We start from the raw sequence: 22845 nt of genomic DNA on the forward strand, positions 1-22845 counted from the left end.
CATTACAAGAATGGAGATGTGGGCAAACAAACTTCCGGATGATCGCCGTGGCCTGGCAATAGCCACATGCAAGACAGTGCAAGAAGCACTTGACCCCGCCACTAGCGTGACCGGGCCCGAACACAACAAGAGCACAGGCCTTAGTGCTGAGAAGCCTCCGGAAATTGAACACAGTCAAGATACTGCCAGCAGACAAAGGACGAGCGGTCATGCTGATGGACCTAGCGGACTACAATAAGAAGATTCAAGAACATCTGAACGACCATACGACCTACCCCCCCCCCCCCCCCCCCCCACCACCACGGGATCCCACGGACGGGATTGTAGACAAACTCCTTAGAGTTCTACGACCAATGGAAAGATGGGTGATGAAATATCTCGCTCCCAGACGCTATTCTACAACCCTCAGGCGTGCACGGGCAGCACGGCTCCACATTTCTATGGTCTTCCCAAGATCCACAAAGACAACATACCACTCAGGCCAATAGTGGTGGCCATTGGCTCTCCGGTCCATCGACTAGCACCGTTCCTGGCTAAATTTGTATGGACACTCACAGGCGAGTCACCGACACATGTCACAAAATCTCAAGAATTCATCTCAACGATAACGGACACTTCCATAGACGTCAAAGTGGCAGAGTTAGGAGAACCAAGCAAAAAAACTCGCCCATATTACATAACCCGGCCAGGTGTTCTAGAGTTTTCGGTGCGTGAGCCAACAGTAGAAGTAGTTGGATTATAGCTCATGCTACACGTGATCGGGTAACACTATTTGACAGATGTCACCACAAAGTAATCAAAGGTTAAACCACAAATCGACAAGGTCAAACCACAACCTGTCAAAACACTTCCAGGTCACTTCCACTGAGGTCACTTCCACTGAGGTCACTTCCAGGTCACTGACTTTGTTCTAGAACCCTCCTGAAACATACTCCTCAACCACATAATGGCCAGCTTCGTCGTGAAAAGCTTGTTCACGAAAGTTCCTATAATACACCACGATGAGGATTCTCAGGGAGCATACTTGCCAACCCAGCCAAAGCAAATGCCTTAGTCACACACCCAGTTTATTTTTATTTATTTTTTTATTTTATTTTATTTATTCACAATCACGTGGCACTAGCCAATGAAATGGTGATGTGGGCGATAGCCAGCCATGGCGGTAATAGACTAAGAGCTAGAGGGGAAAATGAAAGGGGAACTGAAAAGCAAGAGAAGCTAGGGCAGGGCTGGATATCAACTAGTATGTTGCATTCTGCAGTAGCTGTGTGAATGTATTGTAACATTGGCAGGATTTTAGATGTTGTGGGAGGAGAGACCAATGGCGGTAAGCAAGGAAGAGAGGAGATGTTTGCATAGAGGCAGACCGCGCAATAGGGAAGCGGAGAGAGTTTCTGGTGCGCATGTCTTGAGATTGAGCAAACCAGCTTAGGCAGGAGAGAGCATGAAGAGGAGCAATGCCCAGCTTAATTTTATGAATTGTCTGGCATGCCAAAAAACGCACGCGGACCGAGAGCGGCACAGCAGAAGCAAGGCGGTATAAGTCTGCGCTTGGAGTCAGGCGAGGAAGCCGAAATAATATTTTCAAAAGACGCCCATGCATAACTTCGAGTCGAGCAATCAGTGTTTTAGAAATGCCAGCCCAAATTATGCAGCAGTAATCAAAACTAGGCAGAATGTAAGATGTGTAGATAACATGGCGACAGTCGGTGTGGAGGTGGGTGATGTGTGATGAGAGAAATCCCATTACTGAGCTAACACGGCTGTCTAAATTTTCGATCTGGGATTTCCAGGTTAAGTGTTGGTCAATAATGACACCAAGATGCTTGTGTTTTTCAACGATGCAGAGCGGGGTTGTGGTGCCTGGAAAGGTGAAGGGACTGGTTACTGATGAAGATAGGTCACAGGAACAACTGGGGGGGGGGGGGGGGGGGGGGGTACACATTACAGCAGTTTTCGAAGAGTTGGGCTGCAATTTCCATTTTTCCATCCAATGAATAACGCCATCTATGTTGGACTGTAACTTGGCACTAGCCTCGGGGAGAGTGGGTGCTGTCACAAGTAGTGCTGTATCATCAGCATATAGTGATGTGTGATCCATTTCTGCCAGATCGTTTACATACATAAGAAAGAGGAGAGGCCCTAGGATTGATCCCCGAGGAACTCCAGACCATACATGCCCTTTGGCAGACAGAGCAGAGCCGACACGCACCCTTTGCTGTCTGCCCGTCAGGTAAGTACTGAGCCACGTGAAACAAGTACCATGGATTCCATGGCGCGACAGCTTGTATAGGAGCCCGCGTGTCCATACTGTGTCGAAGGCCTTGCTTAGATCAAAGAAACATAGCATGCTGTAATGGCCGTTCTCACGAACAGAAGACATCGACTGAACAAGTCTGAGAAGCTGCCAGGACGTAGAGTCGCCTTTTCGGAATCCAGACTGGGACGGATGTAGAACAGGAGACAGGTAAGTGTATAAGTGGTTGTACATAATACGTTCACACAGCTTGGAGATTGTTGACAATAACGAAATCGGGCGGTAATTCGATGCATCGAGCTTACTTCCCTTGTTCTTAAAGACCGGAGTTACAATTGCGTGTTTCCAAATAGCAGGGAAAGCACCAGTTGCAAAAGTGAGGTTAAAGATGAGGCTGAGAGGGTATGCAATACTGGAACAAAATAGTTTCAGGAGTTCATGAGAAATACCGTCCGCTCCCGCAGCCTTTCGGGTCTTAAGGTTGCGGATTTGCTTTGCCACAGCAAAAGGCGTGGTGGTGACATCTTGCAACGTAGGTGTAGTTCTTCCACGTGATGGGGCGTCGGATGGCTTGAAGTCTGGCACATTCCATGAAGGATCATCTTGTGTTCCAAAACCAATAAACTGTTCGTTCAAAGCATCTGCCACATCCACAGGGTCAGAATATAGAGTACCAGCGACAGAGAGCTGAGTTACAGTCGTTCTGCTGTTGCCTTGGGGAGATCGAAGCTTCCGGACAAACTGGAATAAACTTGATGATGCGGGTCTTGCCGTGGATGCACTTAAGGATGAGATGTACAGTCGATGGGCAGTTCGAGACATATTGCGAGTAACGTTTCGCTCTCGTCTGTAAGTAGCGAAGTTGTCAGCCGAGGGAAACTTTCGGTAAACACTATACGAATCTCGTTTTTTCTTTATTTGATGTCGGAGGGTACTGGTCAGCCAGGGGGGGGGGGGGGTTCATATGGATACGCTTGACAGCCGGCGGCTTCCGCCTGGGCAGAAATCTTGCACAGATGTTATGGAAGATAGAGTAAAAGTTGTCCACAGATATGTCAGGATCGCGCCTCTCCAGGCTCAAAGCTGCTGGCCAATGCATGTGGGACATGGCAGTATTCATACTCGCGACAGTGTTGCTGTCTAGAGAATCCAAAGAAAATACACTAAAATCAGGGACATCCAGGGGAGTCGAACGAGCATCACGAGAACGATATGTGGGCATTTCTGGGCAGGGTACAGTACGGATGTGGCCAACCACGATAGAATGATCGGATTGACCAAGTGGTGCTGTAGCACGGAGGCAGGATATAGAGTCCGGTATACCAGTGACAACTAGGTCGAGAGCTGCCCCCATGCCAGACAATGACTCATGTGTTGGAAAATTTACGAGCTGCGTGAGAGAGAACATGCCGAAAAGACTGTGAAGCTGGCGACCAGCGGCATCCGTGGTAGTTCCATGCCAATGACATGACTTAGCATTAAAGTCTCCCATCAACATGATAGATGTTGTTCGGTTCTTAAGGGTACTTAGACAGTGCTGGAGGGAATTGCAGAAGGTGTTGATACTTGATGGAGTAAGGGCTGGGGGTCGATATACTGCACCAATAACCAACTTCTTCACATGAGGCGCCTCTGGGAAATGTATGTTAGCAGATGACAGGGCTATTTCCACCCATGTGGCTTCCAGGAGAGGGATACTGAGGTCAGATCGATGGGTGACCTTTGGAAACATCCCAGACCGTACCATGATACAGACGCCGCCATATGCATGGGTGGCATCGGTAGCTGACCTGTTTTCATCTGGCGGACGATCTCGGCAAAAACAGTCATATCCAGGGACCGTGAAAGACGACTGTGGAGAGAGCCATGTTTCCGTTATGCAAACAATGAGGGGTTTAACTGTGGAACAAATGTGAGCCAGCTCGGCAGTCTTGTTCTTAATGGACCTGGCATTGATGCACATTATAGGCTGTGATCCTGCGGTTGGCTGCGAAAGTGGGTAAAAAGGCTGAGCTAATGGATTAAGTGTGCTGTTAGTAGTAATGTTTGGGGACCAGTGAGGAAGTATCGGGGGGTTGAGGTTCATTATTGTGCAGACTGATCGACGGTTGTGTTGTCAGCTGTACTTATTCTGTCAGCCTTGAATCGCCATTCTCGAGCTGTCACTCCGTCAGGCCAAAAGTCAGTGTTTTGCACAGCTTCCCAGTCATCTTCTGTGACGACTACGTGCGCGTACGCTAGGCCAAAGTACTTTGTCTCAGAGACGGAGCATTTCAGTACAGTCACTTGCTTGTTTTCGCACCATTTTGCGATGGAGGAAGCAGAGCAACCAGGGTGAATTCTTCCAACATGAACAGCTTTGCATTTGGTACGATGGGCACTGCGCAGTTGCTCATGTTTGCGGGGTGGGCGCTGGTAGTATGAAATGACGTTTGTCCGGAGGGCTTGATCAGTATGTGTCCCCGTATTGGAGGTAGCTGACTGTGTGATGGGAGAATGCGATGGGAAGTGAGCTTTGGGACGTGCAGATACTACTTTTGCACTGTACGAGTACGGGTTGACTCCAGAGTGCGTATTCCGTGCCTGTGCTGCTGCATCCAGCTCAGGAGAGACTTCTGGTACGGGTACGCTAAGTACGGGTGCGTCAGGTGCGGGTGTAACCTTTTTGAATTCCGAACTGCCAATTTCTCTCTTCAGAACTTCAATTTCGGCATGGAGGGCTGAAATTTCGGCTTTTTGGCCAACCTTCAGTGCCACTATTTCAATGCTCAGGTTTTCAATACAGGTCGTCAAAGATAATAATGCATTCTCTAGCCTGGATACATACGTTCCGGCTCGTGCATCCACACCAAATGCCCGGAGGCTCTCCACCAGCTCAGCACGGGACAGCTTACTCACGCCCTCTATGCTGTGTTTTGTAGCCAGTTTCCGCAGGTCGTCGAATCCCAGCAAAGCTAAGTCCTGGGTCCCCTGGGCCTCCGACGCGTCAGAGTCCATGCCTACCACTACTACTACCCGCTACTATGCTCCAGACCGGCCTGATGCCGGCTGGGCTACTGGAAATCTACAAAGACTACGGAGCTCTAAAAACTCAACCTGACCTCACCTAACGTTTCACAATTCAGTTTCCCTAGATTTCGCCGATTTCGGCCATTTTCTTTTTCTGAGAAGTTTTTTATTTATTTTTTATTCATTTCTAACCCATTGCTCATTGGGGGACCAAAACCCGAGTTTCTTTATTGTCAGACCGCACCTACATGTGTGATTCTGTGAAATGCAGGGCCGCATGTGCCCCTTCTTTAAAGGGGAAGTGCATCGATTTTTCGAGTAGGGTCCAGAAGAAAGACAATTTGATATAGGTTCGAATGGCGTATCTCTCGCTTCCATACGATAAGCCAAACTTGCCAAATCGCCAATTGTATACACACATTGCCATAGCGACCAGCGCAGTGATGACGTATGAAAGGCTTAGCTCCTCCACAGAGATGGTCGATCACTGCAGAAATTGGTCATTTTCAATTGTCTTGTATTCACGATGTGAAAGAAGCGCTGTATTCAATGCTGTTAGTGCCGTGAACTGTTTATCGGCCTTCTCCTACATTTCCCTAGGCTGACTGTGCCTGGGAAATGGTTCCTCTAGGAGAAGATGCTTGGTATTCGCCATCTCTCCTGAGACATTTTCAGCAAACTTTCAAACGTACGACATTATTTCATTCGTCAATCTCCACCACCCCTCACCTGGCTTCAGAAGATGTTACGAGAGATAGGAGAATCGCCAGGAAGCATCACATCCATCTTCAGGAAGTGGAAAGAGAAAACGGCATGGTCCTTGGTTGGGGGAAATGCTGAACGTCTGGTTTGTCCAACCAAGATTTCAGCATTTTGTTCGTCACTATTTTCGCTTGTCTGCTGATGTTTTCGCACTCCAACTTTCTCCTGTCGGTGTCACGTCCCAGTACCCAACCGAGAGGACTACTAATAAACAGTTCACTGCACTAACAGGATTGAATAAACCTTCGTGAGTACAATAAACCAATTGAAAATGACCAATTTCTACAGTGAATCGACCTTCTCTGTGGTGGAGCTAAGCCTTTCGAAAGTTATCGCTGCGCTGGTCGCTATGGCAACGTGAGTATACAATTGGCGATTTGGAATGTTTGGCTTATCGTATGGAAGCGAGAGATATGCCATTCGAACCGATATCAAAATTTGATATCGGTTCGATTAATTGTCTTTCTTCTGGACCCTACTCGAAAAATCGATGCACTTCCCCTTTAATACACCAAAAAAACAACCGTTTTTTGAACACTCATGGTTCAGTGCCAATACCGGTAGTTTTTCGATCAAAGTCAAAAATCCCCGGTATGCCGGTAGTGACCGTAGTTTCCTGGTATAATACCGGGAAAACCGGTATGGTTGGCAAGTATGAGGGAGAAACTAGCAGCACAAGATCCTAGTGAATGAAAAACTTCACTGTGTGTTTTAACAGCATTACTACACTGGTTGAGTTCTGCGTCAACAACACGTATTTCAGATATAAAGACGAGAGTTCTTCATGCAAACCAGAGGAGCAGCCATGAGTTCCCCACTTTCTCCGGTCTTAGGAGACCTATCCTAGGAATGGCAGGAGGAGCAATTGCTAGGGAAATGTGGAGATACGGTATGATCAACACTTGCTAGGGAAATGTGGAGATACGGTATGATCAAGACTTGGCTACGTTATGTTGATGACACGTTCACTAATATAGTGAAACCCAACTGGCCTACGTGCGGACAAGATTTAGGGACAGAATCAGATATATGACGGTACCAACCGCGGGCAACACCAAAGAAAAAAAGATCCAGTGCCATCAGTATGCGTGGAACGTGTTGTGAGCTGCCTTTGGACAGTGAAAAACTTACTTGTCAGCACCTTCTAGGTTCAGCCGTGTCCCATACTGACCATAGCTCAGATGCTTAGAGCATTATTATTACATTTATTCAAGGGAGGACCCAGACTTCCACCAGCAGATAACTAGCACCTACTGCCAGTACTGCCAGTACTGGTACATGTTCGGCACTTACCTGGCTTGAGGAATCACCCATCACCCCCCCCCCCCGTGTGTGTAATCCTGGTATGGTCTCCCATCAAGTTCTCTTCCCTTTCTCTTGCCCAGCCACCATTACGGCATTAGATGTTACAGTAGTCCACCACGCAGACCCCTCTGCAGAGGAATGAGGGAGGTCTTACCTTGTATCCTGCAATTTGGGTGTAGCCGTCCGCCGACTTGAATTTTCGTGTGTGTAGCGTTTTGGAATGTGGAGCGGGCGCTGTTTTTGGCCGATCATTGTTCGCTGGCAGTTGGAAAGAAACAGAAGTCCACAACGGAATATACCCGGGTATATACAGTTGAAGGCATTGGGTCGTCCACATCAAGGGACGCCACAAAAAAAACGCCAGAAGCCCACGACAAACATGCGTTACTTACCAATGCGATCACTCTGACTCGTCGTCGGTTTTGTGTTGTCGACGCTAGGTCCTGGAGCATTTCCGTACAAATAGCGTCTACCCGTGGCCATGTTGGCAACCCGCTGCTCCTTGCAGCAGTGGGTTTGGATTGCTTGTAAACTGCAGCCGCTCGCAAGTGCACCATGGCATGTGAGCGCCACTTCGAAAGAGAAACTTTTTGCGCAAGCGCCTCTTCACATTGCATTGTGGTGTGCCTCGCAGAACAGCGTGCATGCATGATCCAGCCGTCGTCTACGTGTACTACTACTAGTACTAGTACTAGTAGATCTACGACTACGAGTACGAGTATCATGGTAGTGATCATGGTGATGGCTACATACAGCCACACTGTAGTGGCTAGCTACAGCCCAGGGCTGCATCGCGCTGAGGCAGTGCCTTGCCCACGCCACGGTTGAAGGTCGCTTGTCCTGACGGAGGTGAACGCTCCATGTCGGCAACAATATTGGGCTTCGATAAAGCTGAACCCGTGTGCGAAAGGACCACCCAAAATGATCTGGCTAATAATCAGCGGCTCAGAGAAGAAACTCAAACTCAACTTTTCGGGAAGGCAAAAGTAGCAACAGTTACCATGGTTACTACATCATGTAAACATGGTAAATGCAGCTAGCTGTACTGGAGCCCTACTTTCGCGCTTGGACAAGTACGTTTTGTCGAACATGCGAACATGATGTATAACAATTATTTACTATCTTTAGGGGCCGTCCGTAAATATCGAACTTTTTTCACCAAACGAATTATTTTAGTTTAGACCCAACCCCTCCCTCCCTCCCCCTCAGAACGTAAAAATTGTTGACATATACATGCATATACAACAAAAGTCGCAAGTGTGTCACTGCTCCTATGGCCATGTACATGTATCGAACTTTTCTGAAACGAAATTGGTCAACCCCCTCCCACCCCATAACGAAATTATTTCGTTTCGTGAAAAAAGTTCGATAATTATGGACGACCCCTTACTTATAAAAGAGAGGCACCTGTGACGTGTGTCTGTGTGTGTGTCACGCTCCTTATAAAGAAGAGGCACCTGTGACGTGTGTTTTTGTGTCACGCTGAAGCGCTGCGGAGCAGCGCTGCCCTGAGCACGCGAAGCGTGCGAACAGTGTAGCACAGTGTAGCTAGCGGCCGCAGAAGCACTGAGCACGCGAAGCGTGCGAATCGTGTAGCTAGCGGAAGCAGCCACAGCACTGAGCACGCGAAGCGTTCGAATCGTGTAGCCACCACCACGTGCTGAGCACGCGAAGCGTGCGAACAGTGTAGGTACGTAGACCCGGGTGCTCGAATCAGAAACGATTTGACAGGTGTGCAATTTCTCATCTGTAAATCTCAACAATGTCAGAATATACTTTTGGAGAGGCGATGGAACAGGGAAGAGAGTCTGGCTTGACCCACCCAGCAGGAATTCAGAACATGGGTGCGCTACAACACAAGCTACAGACGCAGTAAAATTGTCGTATTTCCTTCGGATTTTTTATTTCTACGGTGGTAGCGCTTATACTTATACTATAGCAGACACGATCAGTACGAGTAGCAGTAGCAGCCGCGCGCAGAAGCACTGAGCACGCGAAGCGTGCGAATCATCATGGGTGCGCTACAACACAAGCTACAGACGCAGTAAAATTGTCGTATTTCCTTCGGATTTTTTATTTCTACGGTGGTAGCGCTTATACTTATACTATAGCAGACACGATCAGTACGAGTAGCAGTAGCAGCCGCGCGCAGAAGCACTGAGCACGCGAAGCGTGCGAATCATCATGGGTGCGCTACAACACAAGCTACAGACGCAGTAAAATTGTCGTATTTCCTTCGGATTTTTATTTCTACGGTGGTAGCGCTTATACTTATACTATAGCAGACACGATCAGTACGAGTAGCAGTAGCAGCCGCGCGCAGAAGCACTGAGCACGCGAAGCGTGCGAATCATGTAGCCACCTAGCCTAGGCCATAGGTAGCACTAGCAGCCGCACAAGCGCTGCGGACCACGTGAACCGTTCTCTGCAAATAGAAACATCTCCAACAAAAGGATACAAAAGATCTGCACTGACTGCACTCTGCATCTGATCTGCAGTGAAGAGCGCATCGCACTTTTGTTCGTAAGTTTTTGAACTTTTTGAGCCGCTTCATCCGCCACCAGGTGATGGACAACCCTGACCAGCCTCCCGAAGGCGTAACAGACGTCCCTCCTTCTCCTTCCAACGATGAAGAACCTCCCTCACCAGGACTTCAGCGGTCTGGCCACCACCACGTGCTGAGCACGTGTGCTGTTCATGTACTTGCTTCACCCGCGCATGCCACATTCGGCCAGGCAACGCTGGCGGGGGTGCTGCTAGTAAAGTATAACTATAAGATCAAGGAAAAATGGGCACAATGAAGGAAAAACCTCATCGGTCACCATCACCACCAGGGAGTCGCAAAATACAATATACCGGTATACGGTATTTTACGACTCCCTGATCACCACCATGCACCCATCACCAGTGACCACCACTGAATTTTTGCTTGCAAAGCAACATCATTACTAAGGGGTCGTCCATAAATATCGAAGTTTTTTCACAAAACGAAATAATTTCGTTATGGGGTGGGAGGGGGTTGACCAATTTCGTTTCAGAAAACATTGTATCATGTACATGGCCGTTGTATATGCATGTATGTCAACATTTTTTACGTTCTGAGGGGGAGGGAGGGAGGGGTTGGGTCTAAACTAAAATAATTCGTTTGGTGAAAACAGTTCGATATTTACGGACGGCCCCTATTAAAGTCTTTATGGCCTGTAGAGTTTTAGACGCCGAGTCGAATGGTGAAGGCCGCACTTCGATCCGACCAAGCGTTCCTGAGACATCTTCCGTTGAAATTGCACTGGATGTGTGTGTGTGTGGGGGGGGGGGGGGTGTACACTGGAGGTGTGTGTGTGTGTGTGTGTGCAGGTCTGCACGAGATACAGTAACCACGGTATACAGCAGTACAATACACCCCAAGACTTACTACCGGTAGTAGTAGTAGTAGTACCAAGAGTAGGTTATGTACTCTTGCTAGTACCAGTCCAAGACCATCGCCATAGTGGTTTGAACACATCTTCCCAAAAGCAGTCAGTGTACACAACAGTTTACCCGTGCACCGTCGTACGCGGTCATGAAACACCCTCATGCTCAGTCGGAGTGCCTGAGTGTGTGTCTGAACACAGGAAACAACAGAACAGTGAGGGACACTGAGCAGCATGTACCGCACACCAAACTCACGGGCAATATTCACTTTCCGGCAATGTTAAAATTAGGAAAGGAGCGGAGCAATGAAGCCATTGCTTCAACACAACCAGCATAATTACAGTCATTATTGTATAGGTATGGTGATATAGTGATGATCTTGGGCAAAGGCAGGCAGCAGCAGTAGTGAAGGCTGAGTGGAGACCATGGCATCGCCAGCAGCACCATGGCATTAGCGCAACTGCACTCCAAAAACACACAACGCAACACAATCAAGGAGGCAAAACAGCTACGTGCTTGGCCAACATTGCACCAGTGACAGTACGTGCCATATAAGACTCCATGCAGCACCAGCCAAATAGAACGAGTAAAGTTTGAATAGTGGATCAATAGTTCTTTTTCAATATGAATACCATCTTCCTCCCGGAGATACTGGATTCGCAGCAGAGCACCTACAGCTGAGCGCATATTGCTCTAAGCAGCTGACAAATTTCCAGATTAGCGGAGCAATGAGGAGCATCAGGAAGCCTGGTGTTGAAGCGTCTTGCTCCAAGGAAACGTTCTTGAGGCAGGCTGTTCTCCAGGGCGTGTCTCCAGGGTGTGTGCTGAGACAACGTACGGCATGCTAGCAGTGAGTAGAGCGGCTAGAAATGCACCCGTTGGCAGCAATGAATCTCAAATCACTGCCAATACGCATGCATAGCGCACACACAGTGCATACGCACACACCAAGTGCATGGCACACGCCCAGTGCGTACACACACGCCCAGTGCACAGCACCCTGAGAGGCTCGCAGTACTACCAGAACGGATTTAAACTACAGCAGGAGAGTAGAGAGGGAAATGGCTTGCTTCAAAAAATGCCATCATGATCCAACCGTCATGATTCAAGCCGTCATCCTTATTCACTTGGTCCAGTTCGTCATGTAGCGCATTCGCAGGAACGACGATTGCGCATGATTCTCGAGCCGTGAGAGATCGGCAACGGATGATGCCAGCTGCTCAACATGATTATCGTACACACTGGCACCTGCGCAACACACATGTACACATGGACACAATCATGTCAGAAGTATACAGTTTATCATCCAGATGAACAAGTAGTGATGAAATGATAACGGCTTCCGACTATTGGCTGTAATTTCATCATAGTCCATTACATTTTTTCGTTCTCTACATTGTTATCACATTGATGCAATAAAGCCGTTGCACATGTTGATTCAGCTCGTCCTTTGTTCGCAATTTTCAAACTGTTGTCGCCTCGTTGCTTGTTAACGTATTAGCGAGAAGTTACTTTTAAATATCTTCTTGCCAACGTGTGCTTACACTGCAAAGGCAAACACATTTATACAGTCGAGACAAGATTAAGAGTACGAGTATGAGTGTATGACCATACACTAGACTACGATTACAAAGAGCAAAAGAAGAAGCAAGATGACAAAGGACCATGAGCACTTACTGCTCGGCTTCTTCTTCTGTCCGTACGTGACCTTGCCATCAAATTCATTCTGCTCAACCTTCAAGTCAGCCTCGACCTGTGGGATGGTGATGTCAAGATGGGCCTCCACATCGCGTAGCAACTGTCAGACAAGCACACAAGCATAGGCAAACACACACACACACACACGCACGCACACACACGCACGTGTTAGACCCTTTGAAATGAACGCAGTGGTAGTCAGCTACATGGACTAATAATAATTATAATGGGTGGTACAGTCAGACCTCGCTTATCCGGTCCTCGTTTATCCGGATCCCTCGCCATCCGGAAGAAAATAGTTGGTTACAAATGTACAGCATATGCCATGCTTACATACAGTATGTGTGTTCGATTATCCGGTTCCCTCGCCTATCCGGATATTTTTGTGGAAAACGGATGTGTGCGGTTATGCGAGGTCTGACTGTAGTACAAAACTGTGTGTGTGGGTTGTAACAAGCAGCAGTGCAGCAGCAGTGCAGTGTTATACGTTGGCAGTATGCTGCCAGTTGTTCTTACCTTGACCTCGTTGTACCAGATAGTGCATCCACCTTGCTCCACCAGGCGGGTGTTGTTACAGCTCTTGCCACGGCTTGGACACTTGTGATACCAAACCTGCAACACGGGCACCAAACCAACGAATCAGAACGAGCGCACACCATAGCTGCATTGTTTTGAAGTGAAAAAAGGATAGGCAATCACACTCCAGTCACCACAGTAAATATAATGATGATTGCTAAGTCAATTTACCCAACACCACAAAACTCGTTTAGGCCAATACACCCACAACCGTGTGTTTCAGAATGAGTTTCTTATTGTGAAGTAGGCAGAGCAGTAGGAGCAACTGACCTTTTCCTCAACCGTTGACACAAGAGAAATAGCCAGTCCCATCCTGCATACAGTGTACAACACAAGAACAAGACACGGCAAGATGAAAGCATTGGAGCCGCATGACAGGTTTCAAAGATCTTCAGCTGGTATTCCTAAGATATACTAGAGGTGAAAGTTTGCAGCGAGATTCCGAGTTCGAGTAATTGGATTTTCACCCATCGAATATTCGAGTATTCTTCGTCTCCTACAAAATCGCATTCAAAAAGGCTGAAACTCACAGGATACAAGCCCCGATCGAGCAGCTTGGCACTTAGTTTCTAGAGTACATTGGCCGGTGGGTCATTTGGGTTCTCTCTACTCATGTACTCATGTACCAATGCTCGATTGTAAAATTTGTTGAGACATGACTGAGCCACGATGTAGTGAACAACGCCAAATCAATCGGTCCAAAAGTGCAAATTTCAAGTAAGGTTAATGCGTGTGCAGCACCCCCCCCCCCCCCTCTCTCTCTCTCTCTCTCTCTCTCTCTCTCTCTCTCTCTCTCTCTCTCTCTCTCTCTCTCTCTCTCTCTCTCGAGCCCGAGTCTACACGTCAGCATAGACACACCGCAATTGAACATCTGTACCTTTCTGCTCTGCCTACACGGCCGATACGATGAATGTAGTTCTGCTTCTCATCCGGAAGAGTCACGTTGATCACTGTCACAGCACACAGAGCAAAACGCAAGGAAAACGGTGAGTGATCAAGCAGCAGGTCAGCACAATATGCTGGTGGCTGGTGTTATTGCACGAGAAAGATGTTCCTTCAACCAACCCCTTTGCGGAGGTAAGATTTTATAAAAGGATAGATTTGAGTATTGTTTGAAAAGGCATGATTTCACCGTTGCGACTTTTCCTTTGGAGAGAAAACAAGCGAGCGACACACACACAAGGACTGCTTACTGAACGGTACGCCACGGACGTCGATACCACGTGCAGCAACATCCGTGCAGATCAAGAACTTTGCCTGGCCAGCCTGACATTGAACAACACAAACAGCAGAAGCAGCATCAGCAAAAACCACGTGCGTCAAACACTTGTGTTCGTTATCCGAACAACATCAACTACGCGCATCATTGATTATCTGAAATGCCTGTTTACACTGGATTGAAAGGATAAAAGTGTGTTTTGCTGATTTTCCCCACCCACAGCACCTTCCAAATGGTGCACAGGATGTACTCATTGTGCACCTTTCGGCCTGGGCTGGACACAGTATCAATGATGGCATCTCAGAGGAACGGTACAGCGTGATGATGTATGTGACGTATGTGATGTATGTTGATTTCATTTATAGCAGACCGTGCATCCACAGTACTGCACGATGAAGTCTTGGCTCATCAGTCAGTTCATGTAGGGAACCGCACAGCAGCAGTAGCCATGGTATTGAAAACACTGCGGGTGCGGGTGCCCACTGAAACAAAGTGTTACTGTATTTTGCAGAGGATAAGTCGCACTTAGAACACAAGTGACTCATCCAAGAAAAGTCGGCGCGATGCCGCTTATACTAGGATAGTCAAATTAACGGTGGTAAATGGGGTAGACGTCTGTATTTCGTGACAAACAATCTCCATGCGGCTCACACTCTGGAAAATACGGTAGGTTCTTCATGGGACAGGTTCTCATTGAGCAGCCACAGTACTTCCAGAATCCGCTCACCTTGAATTGTTCCAGGTTGGCCTTGCGTTCCTGCGGCTTGCGATCACTGTGCAGGCACACACAGGAGTACTTGTTGGAACGGCCACCACCACCGCATACATTCAGATACTGCTCCAGATTGTCGCAGTCCAGCTTGGTGCGGCAGAAGATGATGGCCTGGTCCATGCGGTGCACGTCGATGGCACGCACCAAGTACTCGCCTTTCAGCCGCTTGACCGCCTCAGACATTGCCTCTGTGAAACACACATACAGGTCCACACAGGTCAACATCAGCTTTAGGAGCTGCATCTGCGCCTTAATCCCTGAGGGTGGTGGCGATCCCATGGATATGGAAAACTCAGTCCAGCCAAGTCTCACGCAAACCATTACAAAACGTTATTTGGGATGTGTGTTTCCAATATTGCCAGTCTTGATGTCTGCACCCAGTAATAACAAGTTACAAGACTTATAAAGAGCAGTATAAATGTACAATGTAGCAGGTAAATTATTGCTGCGTCTTGATCACAATTCTCTATACATGTAGAAGACGGGAGAGAGAGAGAGAGAGAGAGAGAGAGAGAGAGAGAGAGAGAGAGAGAGAGAGAGAGAGAGAGAGACGCACACACGCACATACACACCCACATACAGGGGTTTCCCATTCCACTGAATCATACTGGATAAGTTTCTTACCTTTTGTGACCATGCCCGCCCGTGTGTTGTCCCTCTGATGAACGCCGTCAGTCTACAGTCACACAACACAAACATTACGTGCTTGATGACGTGCCTTCAAGGCTGTTGAATTTACCTCATCACCTTGTTGCCTTGGGGTCACTCGGGACACAAGTACGTGGAAGTTGGCAATCTTGTACGTTGCGTACAGCCATTGCTGCAAAGGCCATGATGATTGCCAACAGCACTACACTACTGCACTAGTATCATATTGCCACCACGGTCCTGTGAGACACGTGTCGTCAGTAATCTTGTATTTCAATTTGTATTTTCTGCTGCAAAAACACATGACTAATAGCGTATAAAAGAGTTTCAGAGCACATTTCTGGCTGGTTTCTAGAACTAAAAGCGTGGTTTATACTCGTACACCAGAAGGTGACACAGCATAAGGCGAATAGAACAACAGCAATAGTGTGTGTGTGTGTGTGTGTGTGTGTGTGTGTGTGTGTGTGTGTGTGTGTGTGTGTGTGTGTGTGTGTAGCTGTAAAGTGTATAGCAGGGAATCGTAGCAGACAGGGAGACGACATGAGCACCAAATGGTGTGGGTCCCCCCCCCCCCCCCAAGCTGCTCGTTCCAGACACCCTTGGGCAGGACCGGTTCATGCAAGCTCCCACAATTGATGGCTAGCTGGACTGGGTTGGGCTTGGGGTCAACAGGTCACGATCCCGATACCGAGTTGAATAGACCACGGATCGCATAAAACTATCAAATCCGGATTCAAAACGCACATCGCGTGGGGTACTATGATCTTGCGTGGCCTACCTAGAAGGGGTTAGATTCTAAGACCCCCCCCGTGTACAGGGTATTGTGTATAGTTGCAGTGCATGGTGTATACATACGGTAACGCTGCGCTTTAGACTGTGCCATGAAGAGTCCGTCCTTCTCCGGGTCAATGAAGCAGTACTAAATAGCAGAGGAATACATCAATACAGCACACACACAGACACACACGCACGCGCACACACCCATACAATCGTATCCGAGTCAGGTACTGACCTAACACTACATGAAGATCACGGACAATCTCTGGTTTCTTAAAGCCAGTTCCGGGGTAGACACATGGCCCTGACCCAAAATTGGGTATCAATGGTTGCCAGTAGGGATCACGCGACCCTAAAAAATTACCGAATATAAAGATCCACCAAGTATGAAGTGTTATACAGCATTGATGTACTGCTTAATTGGCCAAATGCATAGACTGTCAGCATTGCACAGGTAACTTACTGAGTGGTGAACAGTTTCCGGCACACTGTCCTGCCCCTTGAGATCCACCCAGGTAGGAAAGTGCATGACGCGCTCCTACCAACCAGAGAATGAAAACAAACCGCACGCAAGATAGCGTGGCTACACAAAGTAAACAACACAGCGCTGCATTCCAGCCACTGGAATCCTGCTGGAGCGCCAACAGTACAGACAACCAGGTCTCTCTGTCTGTCTCTGTCTGTCTCTCTATCTCTCTGTTTCTGTCTGTCTCTCTGTTTCTGCCTGTCTCTCTGTTTGTCAGTCTCTCTGTTTGTCAGTCTCTCTGTTTGTCAGTCTCTCTGTTTGTCAGTCAGTCAGTCTGTCTGTCGGTCTGTCTGTCTGTCGGTTTGTCTGTCTGTCTGTCTGTCTGTCTGTCTGTCTGTCTGTCTGTCTGTCTGTCTGTCTGTCTGTCTGTCTGTCTCTCTTACTCTCAGCATGTCCTTGATACCTCAATAGCACTAAACACATCAAGACAGCAATACATCTCATACTTCTAGTAAGACTAAGATACCAGGTCAGTTACAAATCTCCATAGCCACAACAATATACACACAGTGCTAAAAACAGCTTATAGACCTCACCGCCAACTTCTTGACCTCGAATGAATGAAGGGTTGCTGAGCACACCACCATCTACAAAAGGGATAGCAAACCCAAACATATTGACAACAGAGAGTGTAAGCAGTTTCAATAATACGGTGGTACGGGTACGAAGGAAATCACACCCCAGTACAAACACAGCCATTACTAAATCAGTTGCAATCTGGAGTGGTGTTAGAATGGCATGGGAGAGACATTCAGATACAGCCACAATCCGGCCATAAAGAACAGCAATACATGTATAAGAAAAGGAAACTCAAACATATACTGTATATAGTGGTGAAACGAATATACCCAATATTCGAAAGTTCGTTCGGTTTGTCACATTCGAACGAATATTTCTCATGGCGAATATTCGCTAACCGGGTATGCAGAGTTTACCGGGCGACTTCAAACTTCCGTAACTTCGCGAATACTTGACCGAACCGCTTCATCGAAAGTTCCATCTGCATTAGAAAACTCTCAGCTGTCGTCTCGAAGCAACCTGGACGCGATCCCAGGTCCTGGAATGGAGTTATGGCGGTCGAACGAAAAATCACGTCTTGAGCTGTTTTTTGAGCGTGTAAAATGCACTTCAGCTGGGGATTTTGTGAAAATTGACCTAGAAATGGTGGAGAAATATGTGCCTTCGTTTGTCATGCCTAATAATAGTGACAATATCCAACAAAATGACTGAGAGGAGGGCGTGTGATGTCATCCGTGTTAACGAAAGAATATTCGTTCGTTCGTTAAGCCAAAGAATATTCGGCTACTGGGTTTTGATATTCGTTTCACCACTAACTGTATATTACACAGCATACACAGCATATACAGCATACACAGAATAGACAGCATACACTTCGTGCACAGCGTACACGGTCCAATAGATGACTTGCACAAAGATTGTCTGGGTTCGAGACGGGGCAAGTGGACCTTCTGACTCTGACTTCCCCACCTTTTGAGTTCGTGACTTTCGAAGTTTCGCTTTTTGCCTGAAGAACACTGAGCTAGTTTTTTTGGCTAGAGAGTAGAGTTGTTTTGATTCGGCTTGTATCGTCATGCCGAAGCGCTGCTACGCTCCTGAATGCACTAGCAGACGAGAGATGGAACTGACGCTCCCATTCCATACGTTCCTTTCCGAGCCGGCCGGCCGGGAGGCAGAAAAATGAGGGAATATTTTTAGTATCATTGGTGTAGGCTGCAACAAGCACGTCGTGGTCCTGAAGTGTGACTACTTTCCCGCAGTGGAAGCGAAGTCAAGCACAACGAAAGTTTGTGGACGTCTGAGAAATAACTCGATTCCCTTCGATTCGGCTGCACTAGATCCAGAGCGACTCTCTCCTGAGGACAGACTGCGGAGAGGCCAGGAACCTGCCGAGTCACGAGTGGAACTGAGCCCAAACCACGAAAATGAGGGGTGGAAGGACTGAGTGTGAGAGCCAGATGGCCTTTAGTAGTACTTCAAGTAGTATCTGAGTTGAAGGAGAGAACAAGTGTGCTGGAGAAACGCTGCGAAGTCCTCAGGCCTAATGTGTACTAGCTACTGTTGAAGTCTCACTTGTTCCGATATGAACACTTCATCAGCCCTGACTCTGAGCAGCTGTATCTAGACTTGGACTTAGGCCAGAGACATAGCATTGTAAACCTTACTGAAGCCATATGTATCCAATGCCTGGCTCTAGTGAGAAAGCAGTTTGGCGCAGGCTCGCAAACTATGATTGAATCAGGGAGTGGTGGAAAGTCACATTATACCTCCCCATGATTAGCTGGTAATGACGACGATGCGGCTCCGACTGGGTCTCAGTCTCAGAAAGGATTTGTTGGAGCATCATCAAACAGTGCATTCACCTTCATCATACACTGGCTCCGTTGCCTACAGTAATTCACATTTTGACGGGGCGCGCTGGGACGATACGGAAGGAGCGGCGGGAACCATTGGAGTGCTCATGATGCTGGTTAGCGGAGACGGATGTGAGTGTCAGGAACGGGAACGCAACCGCACTACTGTACAGATCAGGAAGCGATGGAAGAGTTGAATCTGTTCAGCCTTCCATGCCGTGTACAGGGACGCAAGCGTAAAAATGGCTACATTTCGAATGTGAACTGGCGATGGCATTGTGTGGCGACGAACACAACTGCAACTGTTCAAATTTCAGCATTTCGAACATTATGCTTCTCATAATAACTCACCGAATGGCTCACATGACGGAGTTGGACATTACCAGGCTAGGATTATCATTTGCTGTATTTATGGATAGTCCTTGAGTTTTCAGATGAAGTGCTTTATCTTTTCCTGTCGTTCCTTTAGTATGGCACAATGTCCATGGCTGCTTCCTTGTCTTCATAACAGATTGGTATAATTAGCATGATTCTGCTTTTTTGAGAAGAAATAAAACTTTCCTTTCGGAAAGGAAGCCCAGAAACGTCAACCCCCATGGACTTTATGACTCTCGTCCATCAACGTTAACCGTCGCAATAACTGCTGCATGTATGTTGTGCTGTGCGAACCGTACAAGATTTTACAGCTCACCCACGCCTTCCCAACAGGCTCCTATATCCCGTACCGTTAGCGTTACATTGAATATGAACTAGGCTAGCACAGTTATCCTTCGTTCTTTTGATGGCGGCGGGTAGCATGGAACTTGACGTGTTCTTGGGATCCTCGTGCCACACTTGCTGTTCCCGGATGCCATATTATTGGGTGCATCGAGGTTGCTTCTCACTGTTGTTTAGTAAGACAATTTTGTTATCTATTTCACCGAAGAATAAGGCAAGAGTATTTTGGGTTGATTTGGACGCCTGGCTTCTCTTCACATAATAATACAGTCATGTACTTCCAGGGAGTAGTACAATACCTGCTTCCACTAACCCTACAAGTGCACATGCATGACTCATGAGCTGCTGAAGACAGTGACGGTACTGATCATGTACATGTACATGCCGTGCACCGTTCATTCATGCTGACAAAAAAAGTACACTACACTAGTCTACAGACGGTGTACACTGGTGTAGGGTGCCCGCAGTGTAGCCTGGGTGCACAGGGTGCACTTGCCCCGTCTCACTCGCGGCTCGGATCTTTGTGCAAGTCATCTATTCTAACCTGCATACGACGACCATCCGGCTGACTACTGGGAATCTGTGAATACATAGACATGATGAACTTCTCATAGCCTTGCGTCAGCAGTCCATCCTGAAAGGAAGCAATCAAACAATCACAACCACACGCGCACATACACACACACACACACACACACGTTCACACACACACACACACACACACACATACACACACACATGTACACACACACACACACACACACACACGTACACACATACACACGTACACACACACACACACACACACACGTACAAGTAAGTAACTAACGTCAACGTGCAGTCTTGTGCATTTTCGATTGCTTCTTCAGTGCCTGATTTACTGCGTGACTAGGTACGCGGGTATACTGGCATTTGGCCCATTTGCTAGCAATACAAATAAGTGAAACTAGACAATATTATTATGGGCATTACTGTGTGCATGTAGAGGCTGACTTGGATAATCAGAGCATTTCAAAAACAGCTTGCAAACAAATGTTTGGATTACTGGAGTAGGACTGTCAAGGAACAGTGTTCAAGTAAAGCAGCAGCAGCAGCAGCAGAATCAATAAAGTGCAGAAACACTTACAGCCTCATCCAGGATGTAGAATCGAACCTGGAGTAAGGCAAACAAGAGGCAGAGGACACTATGTAAATGAATAGAGAGAGAAGTATACATTCCACACGGCAGATTGCTAGCTGCCACGACACCCTAGTCACCCCAGGCTGCAAGTCAATTTCCGCATCGCAAGACGAATTTCTAAGGAAGTTTTGTAGATGCAACATGCGAGAATGAAGGTCTGGAACAACAACATTGAAGTTTCCACTTAAGCGCAAGCTCTGAATCAATCAACTTTCCGTCGCCTTTTTCGTTGTTGTCTGATCCATCGATTAAATACTAAATTATGCATATAAAATAGTGTTCAAATCTTACTTGATATTCCTGTTGTTTTATTCTGCGATTCCGTCGCCGTTCTCCCTTTTCTATTTTAGTTTTTTCCAATATCTGACAGCACTGCTCTCACCCCCAGCTAAATGCAAGCAATTTTTCTGCCAGACGCACAAGCTACATTTCTGCTTGTCCATTTTACTCAAATATATTTCTTCTTCACGTTCACTTTTTGCTTTAAAATCTAGTTTTCCTTTCCTTTCTTTTATCATGCTAGCCGCACTCCCTACAGAGTGGTTTCACATCAGTTTGTCATGTGACTAAACTTGTGTAGAAAGTGATCATGGCATGTGGACGGTGGAACCAACATGGCCTACATCATGTGACCCATAGATGCGGGGGTTGAGTGGAGTTGGAGCCAACATGGCTGTCCTGTATGGTCATATGATAGATGTGAAAACACCCTACAGCAGTGTCATATTGCTCGATGACATTACAGATCAGCTGATCAAGTGATCGCTACGCAGCTCAGGCCCAACGGGCCCTAACCCTAACCCTCACCCTAAATGTTGACTGTAGTGTGCACGTTTGCATGTTTTGATCATCAGTTAGTCGATAGCACACTCAACAGGACGTTGGCATAATGCTGTGAAGGTGGGACCAGTGCACAACGCACGCCTCCGGTTTCCCAGTAGGTTCTCCCCGGCCCTCAGCGCGTAGCGATGTACGCACACGTGGTTCAGCAGCGGGCTAACCTGAAGCAAAGGCTCACACATGCGAGAGACAAACTCGCAAAGGGAAATGGGAAAGGACGATCGTATCCGAGAGTGGTATCGATACAACGTTCGGCATCGAGAGGATGGGACGGTACACATCTCTGAGGAGGAGGGCATCTATCAGTGGTACCTCAACGGGGTGTATTTTTAAAAGCAATCACCCATGAGACCAGGGCATACAGCTCCTTGATTGTGCACGCTACACTGCAGAAAGTAGTGCCGTGTGAGTCCATGGCAACCCATATCGACCACTTGATTGAGAATATAATCTGTGTTGCATGTCGGGAGACTCCAAGTACACTTGTTGCTGCTGCTGGGTTGGGGGTGTGCGCATGAATTCCACTCACACTGTATCAAGAAGTGGAGTGGATCAGGGTTGCCCCTAAACATGGAAGAGAAACGCAGGGCCGTTCAAGACAACTCCTGCATTCTTCAAGATGTGGATGAAGATCATCACACCAAAGAAACTACGTACGGCACAGTTTGCCAAGTGTATTGAGCGACTGGTGGACAAGACAGAGCCAGAAGAACAGCTCATGATTAAGCTCATCCAGCATTATGGAATGAAGGTGAAGTTACCACTTGCTGGCCTGT

General features: G+C 47.5%; 3 protein-coding genes across 4 annotated transcripts in view; all 3 read right to left on the reverse strand.

The window, feature by feature from the left end:
• LOC135822377 (serine/threonine kinase-like domain-containing protein STKLD1) overlaps positions 1-7959 on the reverse strand; it is a 50123-nt gene extending 42164 nt beyond the window's left edge. For both annotated transcript variants that reach the window (XM_065335128.1, XM_065335129.1), the window contains exons 1-2: positions 7726-7959; positions 7488-7591 (exon numbers count right to left, since the gene is read on the reverse strand). In XM_065335128.1, coding sequence (XP_065191200.1) covers positions 7488-7591; positions 7726-7816 — 195 coding nt within the window. In that variant the 5' untranslated portion in view covers positions 7817-7959. The remainder of the gene's footprint in view (positions 1-7487; positions 7592-7725) is intronic.
• Positions 7960-10864: 2905 nt separating this feature from the next.
• On the reverse strand, positions 10865-21900 carry LOC135823633 (ATP-dependent RNA helicase DDX1-like). The gene is given in 15 exon segments (XM_065336480.1): positions 10865-11992; positions 12422-12542; positions 12959-13054; positions 13289-13331; positions 13896-13968; positions 14212-14284; positions 14965-15197; positions 15634-15685; positions 16513-16551; positions 16553-16576; positions 16898-16972; positions 17497-17547; positions 20594-20683; positions 21176-21202; positions 21853-21900. Coding segments are annotated over 15 exon segments (1170 nt in total). The 3' UTR covers positions 10865-11867.
• A 733-nt stretch (positions 21901-22633) lies between these two features.
• LOC135823634 (laminin subunit beta-2-like) overlaps positions 22634-22845 on the reverse strand; it is a 15744-nt gene continuing 15532 nt past the window's right edge. Inside the window, exon 12 of the mRNA XM_065336481.1 lies at positions 22634-22754. Within this exon, the coding sequence (XP_065192553.1) occupies positions 22634-22754 (121 nt within the window). The remainder of the gene's footprint in view (positions 22755-22845) is intronic.

The sequence above is a fragment of the Sycon ciliatum genome, chromosome 8, assembly GCF_964019385.1.
Source record: "Sycon ciliatum chromosome 8, ocSycCili1.1, whole genome shotgun sequence".
In the NCBI taxonomy this organism is placed as follows: Eukaryota; Metazoa; Porifera; class Calcarea; order Leucosolenida; family Sycettidae; genus Sycon; species Sycon ciliatum.